The sequence below is a fragment of the Myotis brandtii genome, unplaced genomic scaffold (genome assembly GCF_000412655.1).
Source record: "Myotis brandtii unplaced genomic scaffold, ASM41265v1 scaffold481, whole genome shotgun sequence".
NCBI classification, from domain to species: domain Eukaryota; kingdom Metazoa; phylum Chordata; class Mammalia; order Chiroptera; family Vespertilionidae; genus Myotis; species Myotis brandtii.
The window spans coordinates 564580-574157 of record NW_005368381.1 but is presented as its reverse complement, the minus strand read 5'-3'; the positions used below and the strand labels follow the sequence as shown (position 1 = coordinate 574157).

At 39.7% G+C, this 9578-nt stretch overlaps 1 protein-coding gene and 1 long non-coding RNA gene across 2 annotated transcripts in view; one reads left to right on the top strand and one right to left on the bottom strand.

Annotated features, from left to right (window-relative positions):
• Positions 1-6553, top strand: part of LOC106727802 — a 17192-nt gene extending 10639 nt beyond the window's left edge. The window contains exons 3-4 of the long non-coding RNA XR_001364058.1: positions 1640-1655; positions 6236-6553. This is a non-coding gene — a long non-coding RNA (uncharacterized LOC106727802). The remainder of the gene's footprint in view (positions 1-1639; positions 1656-6235) is intronic.
• The window catches only part of TAF1 (TAF1 RNA polymerase II, TATA box binding protein (TBP)-associated factor, 250kDa), an 84856-nt gene that overhangs the window by 69418 nt on the left and 5860 nt on the right, over positions 1-9578 (bottom strand). The window contains 11 exon segments of the mRNA XM_014547685.1: positions 1015-1119; positions 1553-1726; positions 2170-2343; positions 2464-2571; positions 2669-2796; positions 3392-3568; positions 5443-5650; positions 5996-6214; positions 6582-6800; positions 7195-7436; positions 8529-8648. Of these exon segments, the coding sequence (XP_014403171.1) occupies positions 1015-1119; positions 1553-1726; positions 2170-2343; positions 2464-2571; positions 2669-2796; positions 3392-3568; positions 5443-5650; positions 5996-6214; positions 6582-6800; positions 7195-7436; positions 8529-8648 (1874 nt within the window).

The following is a 9578-nucleotide window of genomic DNA, read 5'->3' as shown; positions in this document are numbered from 1 at the left end:
CCTTCCCTCAACCCTACCTGTGCCCTCTCGCAGTCCAGGACCCCTTGGGGGATGCCCAACTGACGGCTTAGGCCTGCTCCCCGGGGGAATCAGGCCTAAGCTGGCAGTTAGACATCCCTCTGGCAGCCCAGGAGCCGTTAGTCGGACATGCTTAGCACTGTCGCAGAGGCAGGAGAGGCTCCCTCTACCGCCCCTGTGCCGGCCAGCCATGAGCCGGCTTCTGGCTGAGCGGCACTCCCTCTGTGGAAGCACACTGACTACCAGGGGGCAGCTTCTGAGTTGATCGTTTGCCCCCTGGTGGTCAGTGCATGTCATAGCGACTGGTCATTCTGCCGTTAGGGTCAATTTGCATATTACCCTTTTATTATATAGGATACTCAAAATATGGTGGGAAATGGACTATAGATGTAAAGGATAAAGAAAAAAAGGCTTTGAAGAGGCTTTAGAAAAATAAGCAATAATAATAATGAACTCAGTACAAGAGTAGGGAAAATATTAAGAGTGCTAAGAAAAAAGGAGTGGAGAAAAAAAGGAAAGTGCTAGAGATTTCCTCACATGACACTTCCCCTTAATAAAATATGTAAAAGCTAGGTTACCAGAGGGCCTGTCTACATCTATCAGAACAAAGGGGGTAAAAAAACAACACTTTACTATGTGGCTGAGGACTATAAGGTTCAGGTGTGGTTCAATACTCAAAATGACAACTAATACAATTAAAACATACCAATTTTACACATACAAAATTAACTACAGTAAATTATCAATCCAAGGTTTATTTGCCTATGCCACCCAGATGCTTCTGGACTTCTTATCCAGTGTGTCTCTTCAAAAAACTATTTTAAATTTATTTTATGAATGGCATGATTAGGAGCCAGTTTTAATAAAAAGATCAAAACATTATTTGGATTATAATGAACTTCCCCATATTTGGTGTAAGAGTAGTTATTTGAGATTACTAGCTACTCATTTGTCAATTTCCTTAGGAAAGAATTATAACAGGAAAGAATTCCTCACCTGCAGCAACTGGCCAGGATGGAGAGAACCCAGAAAAGGAGAGGTATGGCAGTAAACAGTTTCTCCATATTTACAATCTGGGGCCCCGGGATCTTTTCCAGGTTTCTATAAGGAACACAGCAGACCCAGTCACTACCACAGATTATCAATAAACCTGCAAAAATAATTCATGAGCATGGCATTTTACTAATATTACGAACTACAAAAAGATACCATTCTTTTCTCTCAAGAAGTTTATAGTATAAAAAAGACAAAATATATGTTCACAGATTTTTTTTAAAATATATATTTTATTGATTACAAAGAGAGAGAAAGGGAGAGGGATAGAGAGTTAGAAACATCGATGAGAGAGAAACATCGATCAGCTGCCTCCTGCACATCCCCTACTGGGGATATGCCAGCAACCAAGGTACATGCCCTTGACTGGAATCAAACCTGGGACCCTTCAGTCCGCAGGCCGATGCTCTATCCACTGAGCCAAAACGGCCAGGGCAATGTTCACAGATTATTAATAAAGATATTCTGAGCAGAGACTCACCCGCTTATAATAGTTTTTTATCTTGGTTGCCATGCCAACCTGCATCATTAATGGTCCATTTTCCTCACTGTATTCTGCTAGAATAAGATCTCCATCTTTGCCTGTGAGGTCCTGAGATGTGCGCATAAAAAACATCTCTCCACCACCTGAAGCTTGCCTCTCTTGTTCTCTCATCTGCCCAGAACAAAGAAATACAGTCCAGCTCCTCATAGAATAATACACATTGACATAGTTCATTCCAAGACAATGACACCAAAAACAATTTACCTTGCCTTTTCTTCAATTGAAAAAAAAATTCAAACACATGAACATTTATTATCCCACATCCTAGATACAAATGTTTATATTTTTGCCATGTTTTACCTGTAACTATCTCTCTACAGATTTTGCTGAACCACTTTTGAAAGCTGCAGTCATCATTGACACTTCACGCTTAAGTATTTTCATATGCATCTCCTAAGAATAAGGATATTCTCCTAAATACCAAAAACATTCTATCACATCTGAGAAAATAAACAATAATCCCCTAATATCATCTAATATCCAGTCCATTTCCCCAATTAATACTTTAATGTTAACTTTTATAACTATTTTTTCTAAATAGGATTCAATCATACCTTAGCCTTCTCTCTTAAGTGCTTTAGCAAGGGTTGGACTGAGTGGGGACCTGGCTGAGACAATGCCCCAAAGGAGTACTTCTTCAGAGCTGGGCGATGGAATTGCCGGAGTTTGAGGGACCCCATATGGGTGGGAAAGAAGGGCTGCCGTAATTCCACAGCAGGAATTGAGTGCTAAGACAGAAAATACAAGGATTCAAATTAAATACTAACTCCAACCTAGGCAAGATTGACTCATATGCCCCATCAGAACCAAGCAGTGATTCCCATCCTCCACAGAAAAAATGCTTTTACCTGGATACTATTTCCTCCGAAAGTGCCTCGAAGACCCTGTTGCTTAGGATAGTAATATTCATCATTGGAGAGATTCCACGGATCTTTCACTTCTGGCTGAGACATGTTCTAATGACAGGTCATCAAATAAACCTTAGTCAGACTCCCTTTCTCCATTACCTTTCTTTGTTCTTCGAAACACTAACACCCTTTTCCCTTCACAGACCTGCTGTGGTTCCTCCTTGATGACTCCTGTTTTCCCTAAGAGAATTCGACTCTTCTTTAGAGATGATTCCTTTTTACTCTCCTTGGAGGGGGAGTTAGATGTGGCCTCTTCCTTCTCATCAGGAATTTCTGAGGATGAAACAAAATCACTCTGGAGTTGCTATCTCTGATGATTCACCTTTCCTACTGATGACCTTGCATTCCGAACCAGATCTCTTACCCCACCCCAGACCATTTCTACTGCATGATTCACTCTAACCCAGCGGTTCTCAACCTGTCGGTCGAGACTCCTTTGGGGGTCGAACGACCCTTTCACAGGGGTCGCCTAAGACCATCGGAAAACACATATATAATTACATATTGTTTCTGTGATTAATCACTATGCTTTAATTATGTTCAATTTGTAACAATAAAATTGGGGGTCACCACAACATGAGGAACTGTATTAAAGGGTCGCCGCATTAGGAAGGTTGAGAACCACTGCTCTAACCAAACTATACTCCTGACATATCAAAAGTACTACTTTCCAACATTTCTACCTTATGTGTTTTCCCTAAACAATACACAAATATCAGAAACTGACCACAACTTTGATCTCTCAAGCTGCGACCTAGAAGCTTCTAAATTTGACCTTCCCAAAACTTTTGGTTTATTCCTGCTCTTTGACATTAGCTGCAAGCTGTCAATTATGAAAGAGGAACACTGGTCCCTGCCAGTATCATACCCAAAATGAGATTCTCATCATTGGGATCAAGTGTCAAAACTGGAGGCTCCAACAGCCGGGGCATGGCCTGAGCATCCCAAATAATGTTGTCCTCCCAACGTCCATACGCCAGCTCCTCATTGTCAATGGGAAAAATGGAGTACCAAGGCTTATCATCATCCAGGGTGGCTGCAAAACCTAGTCAAAACAGAACACTCAATAGCAGACAAAACATTTATGTTCCTCTCAATCATGATTCTAGCAAAAGGAAAAGGAGCATGTTAGTAAAGTTAATCATGTGACTGAAAAGTTACTCATAGTACTAAGAAGAAACATAATCGAGTGTATTTCTCATTTTAATAAAATGTTGCAGACAAAAAGTGTTCAGTGCAGTATTTTTGTAATAGTCAAAATATGAATGACCAAATAAAGGACTGGTTAAATTACGGTAATAAATAATATGGTAAAATATGCTAATGGTGATAATAAATTAGAAATATAATAATCTTTGGTATGTTATCAAAACATCCATATAAGAATACTATACAACCAATAAAGCATTTAGATAGAATGGAAAGAAGGAAAAAACTAGTTCTTAGATTTAAAAATAAGACATTTTTTTATTTTCCTCTAAATTATAAAAGTTATCCAGGTTAACTAAGAAAAATTTGGAAACTAGAAAGTTATAAGGAAGAAAACTGAAGTTTGTGATATTACAAACCACAAATCACCACTATGAACCCCATAGTATATATTCTTTTAGTCAGCTTTCCACATTTATATAGGTTTTTTTGTTTTCATTTACAAACAGAATATTAAATGTGACTTCATATTTTTTCCATTTAAAATGAGCTTCCCTGCCCTAAACGGTTTGGCTCAGCGGATAGAGCATCAGCCTGCGGACTCAAGGGTCCCAGGTTCGATTCCGGTCAAGGGCATGTACCTTGGTTGCGGGCACATCCCCAGTAGGGGGCGTGCAAGAGGCAGCTGATCGATGTTTCTAACTATCTCTCTCCCCTCCTCTCTGTAAAAAATCAATATATTTAAAAACTAAATAAATAAAGTAAAATGAGCTTCCCATGTCATTAAACATTTCTGTGAAGAACTTTGAATGACATAGAATATTTATGTTAAGAGAAAAGCACAACATAAAAAACTGTACCTACAGAGATTAGCTTACCTACATACACACAAAGACAGAAAATCGAAAACAAAATACACCAAAAAGTTAAAAGGTGATCATCTCTGGATAGGATTACCAGTGATTTTTTTAAAATATATTTTATTCATTTTTTACAGAAAGGGAGGGAGAGGGAGAGAGAAACATCGACCAGCTGCGTCCTGCACACTCCCCACTGGGGATGCGCCCGCAACCAAGGCACATGCCCTTGGACCGGAATCGAACCTGGGACCCCTCAGTCCACAGGCCAATGCTCCATCCACTGAGCCAAACCGGTCAGAGCTACCAGTGATTTTTTAAAAATATATTTTTATTGATTTCAGAGAGGAAGGGAGAGGGAAAGAGAGATAGAAACATCAATGATGAGAATCATTGACCAGCTGCCTCCTGCACACCCCGTACTGGGGATGGAGCCTGCAACCTGGGCATGTGCCCTCGACCGGAATCGAACCTGGGACCCTTCAGTTCACAGGCCGACACTCTGTCCACTGAGCCAAACCAGCTAGGCGGATTACCAGTGATTTTTGATACTGTATTGCATTTTCAAAGTTTTCTACATGGCATATGATTTTTGTGCATACTTAAGGAGAGAAAAAGCAAATTCTAGAATGATAAAGACAAAGGGGCTTTGGAAACAAAAATAGACTATAAAGATAAAGAATCATTATAGCTCAGAAAGATCTTTAACTTCAAAGTGGTTTGCATATTTTTCTAATGATGATTCCCATCCTAGCTTATTAATTAGTATAAAAAAACTATTACAGACCAGAATCAGAGTTCAGATCCAAAACATTTCACTATACCTCAGCAGCAGCAAAGCTCACAGCTAAGCCCACTTAGGATTACTGAGATGCAGGGTAGTGTGCTGGACACAGCTGGCAAGGAAGCATACCTTGCTGAACATTGTAAGCCATGGCATTTCTAGTCATGCTGGAAGGAATCCAGCCTGCCAGGCTTGCACGCTGAGGTCTTGTCCCTTTGTGTTTGACATCCTCCCCATCCCAGATGATATCATCCTCCCAATGCAGTTGTGTCGCCATCAGGAAGTTTTCATCAGCCAGAAGATCAGTGCCACTGCTTTCCTCAAATTTCCTAAAGTCCTGTAGAAGCAGGGAAGGAACAACAAATTCCTGAATGGTCATGTGTCAAAGTTCCCACTCCAAATCCCACATCACATTCATCAAATATGGACCTTGACTTGAAAGAAAAACCTGATAATGAAGGAGTATCTGCCTCCTACTCTTAGTCTAGTATAGCACTCATTTCACAAACAGAATTCTTACAATGGGTCCTAGTTGCCAGGGTGATACACCATACCAAGCAAAAGGCTTAGACACATAAATTTCCCACCAAAGAAACCCTACCCAGTATCTTCCCAATTGAAAAGTAAAACTGATAGGACCTTCAGCACACTGATTCTTTTCTTATATACCAGTATTGCTTACCTCTATCATTCTACCTTTTATCACAGGTTCATGTTCCATCTTTCTCAGTTTGAAGCCATAGTCAAACCCACTGCCATCTTCAGGAACACCCAGCATATCATACCACAGTCGGGCAGGCCCATAACGCCACTCAGCTACTCTGGCTTTGGTATCTGTCACTTTATCTATATCTCCAGTAGACTGGGAAAACTTGGACTCCACAGGAGCCATCATTGTGATCTGCAACAGATGAAGTAGAAGGGGAAGAGGCTTTCCTAACCACAGATGTCCTAAGAGGAGTCATAAGGATACTTCTTGAACAGAACTGGAGTTAGAATTAGAATACAAACAATGAAGGTATATCATGGCACACTGCCTATCATTTAAACTTTCTTATTCACCAATGTGTATATTACCATTTGCCTGCCCCCAATACTTTTCCATTACAATAGAGAAGGAACAGCCACTGGGATTGAACCCATCATTACTTTCTGATAATCAGCACAGGACTCAGCCTGCTAAGATGTTATATCCAATTTAGACATGAGCTAGGGAGAACTCTTTTGTCCCCTTATAAGTCTTAATCCCAGGTCTCTATTTTGCCTACTTCGTCATCAGAGAGACACTGCTCTGGAGGTGGTGGTGGAGCATAGTCGTAGATCCATAAAGACTTCTGGTTGACTTCTGATTCTACTGAGCACTCCACCTCCTGAATCTGCTCTTCCTGTATCAGCTCACGGTGCTTCTTTTTCCTCTTTCTCCGAGCACTCCGCCAAACAGATGGGACATTCTTTCCTGGTCCAAAAAGACGTAGGAAGCGTAACACCTAGAACACAGAACATTTTACTATGTCAGAGATTCATGTCAGATAGAAAACAGCAGCATCTGGGTCTGAAAATTCCCTTGAGGGGTCTATTCAACCGTCAGAGAGGGATTAAGGAGTGCTGAATTCAGATTTATAACTCTATCCAAAAAAGTAAAGAAGTGTCCCTTAATAATTTGAACTAGTTCTTTTAAGACAACAAAGACAATTTATAGTGAGAACTATATAAATCACATGTACTACAATGTACACAACTTTTTTAAAAGACCTGATACAATGTCATTGAATAGGGAAACCTTTAGATCTTATCCATTCTATATTCAGCATTTTAACAACAGAATTCAGTATTGAGAAGAGGTCAGTGGTTTTCAATGTAGATATTCTCCATAAAAAGTACCTTCCCAGGCCGAAATTCTGGGAAAAGTTCTGTGGCACTCGGCAACAGCTTGGTAGCATCATGCTGCATAATCCCAGCCAACGGTAGGGTCAGCTTTCCATCCTCAGATTCTGCCTGTGTTGCTTCCTGAGGTCCCATCTCAGATTCTGAGTCAGAGGAACTACTGAAGTCCACTTTTTCTGAGGCCAAAGAGGAAGGGGCAATGATGGAGGGCAAGATGATGCCTTCTCCATCTTCAGACACTGCAACAAGGAAGAAAAACCCCCTTGGCATGTAACTGTGAGCATATTTCCTCAAATTCAGCCAACACCAACTCCAGGTACTATGCATGGCTCAGTGGCAGGGGATATAGTTCCAAGCACCCAAATTACTAACAGTATGCAACCCAGAAAATTCATTCCAACTCAGTATCTCCCACCATCCCCAACTCACCTTGTACCTGGTACCCTAGGGTTGTGATGAGAGAAAACAAACACTATTACTACATTTACTACTTTCTGTAAGTATGTAAGGTTAAAGGAATATTACCAATACCAAACTTATATAACACTTTTATACCAGTCAAGCCTTACCATGTCCAGTTCAGGGACCCATAGCTAGAAAAAAAACTTTTAAGCCCACAAGATAATGAAATTATTTAGCATAAAATAAGATCTATGACATAAAGTTAACCAATGCTATTTAGCCTGCAGACTAAAAAGGAAATGACTTAAAGCTCTAATAGGAGAAATTTAGGTTAACATAAACCTCAAAATACAGGAAGATCAAACACACTGCTCTTCCCAATCTACTGTTGCAGTTATAAAAATAGGTGAGAGGATCTCTGAAGACCCTGCCTTTGAAATCTCTGAACCTGATAGCTAGCTCTCTATGATCCATATACATTTTAGGGTGCCTTACCTATTTAACTATTTCTTTTCAAGAGAATCATCTAAACAAGTAGTTTCCAAATACCAGTATGCAGATCAGTTGCTTCAGAAATTACTCTGGGAATGCCTTGAAATTCCTGGGGTCTACCCCAGATCTTCTAAATCACACTTTCCAGGGGAGAGTCAGAAATCTGTATTTTTAAAAAGACTTGCGGTGATTCTGATAGGCGGGCAGATTTGAGAACCACTGACCCAAACATTTTCTTAAATGCATGCTAAATACTGCTGTCAAACGTTTAAAAGTAAAACTTCCCTTTAATATGGAAATTTAAAATTTGTATGAATCAGTTCTGGAAGTTATAGCCTTTCCCAGCAGCTTAATTTTAACAGCCCCCTATGTGTGCCAAAGCCTGGACTTAGGAATGGAACTTGCTACTTAGACAAAAGTAGACTGTCTCTGCTTACCACCAGTAATAGCCTCCTGGTCCTTATCCTTCTTTAATGGTCCTGGGGGTGGAGGTGGAGGAGGCATCAACTTGCAATCAATGTCTTCACAATCAGCATCATAGTCATCATCATCATATTCTACTAAAAACAAGGTGATCTCAATATCCAGAATGTCAGAAAATAACCCTGAACTCCCTTGTCACTCAAGATTTTAAAGTACCACATAAAGCACTATGCAAATTCCTTAAAAACACACAGAAGATGCAGCTTCTGCCTTCAGAAAGAGATGATGTGATATCACCAAATGCTGTAACACTACATACTAGGTGTACCAGTTAATGCGGATTTTTTTCAATAGATGGAGTTACACATATGTTGATATATATGCAATAAATGTATGCTGCTATTCTGTTGTATTGACAGCAAGCTTCAAAACTTCATATGTCAAATTTGCTGAAGGTGTTAACATCATAGATACCTTTACGCTTAAAAATGTCGAATTTCATGCCAAAAAAAGAGCATTTGCGGGAAGTTTTAATTCATTACTTTATTTTGAAGAAAAAGTTATTGTATACTTCGGGAAGCTTATGGTGAACATGTTCCATCTCAAGATACTTGTGAATGCTGGTTTAAACGCTTTAAAAGTGATGATTTCGATGTGAAAGACAAAGAACGTCCAGGTCAACCGAAAAAATTTGAAGACCAACAATTACAAGCATTATTGGATGAAGATTCATGTCAAACTCAAAAACAACTTGCAGAAAGATTAAACGTTGCTCAGCGAACAATTTCCAATCCATTTACAAGCAATAGGAAAGATTTTAAAGGAAGGAAAATGGGTGCCCCAACAACTGAACGAAAGACAAATAGAAAACTGTAAAGTCATCAGTAAAATGTTGCTTCAATGGCACACAAGAAAGTCTTTTTTGCATAGAATTGTGACTGGCAATGAAAAGTGGATTTATTTTGAGAATCCCAAATGCACAAAATCATGGGTTGATCCAGGTCAACCATCAACATCGATTGCAAGGCCAAATCACTTTGGAAAGAAGACAATGCTCTGCGTTT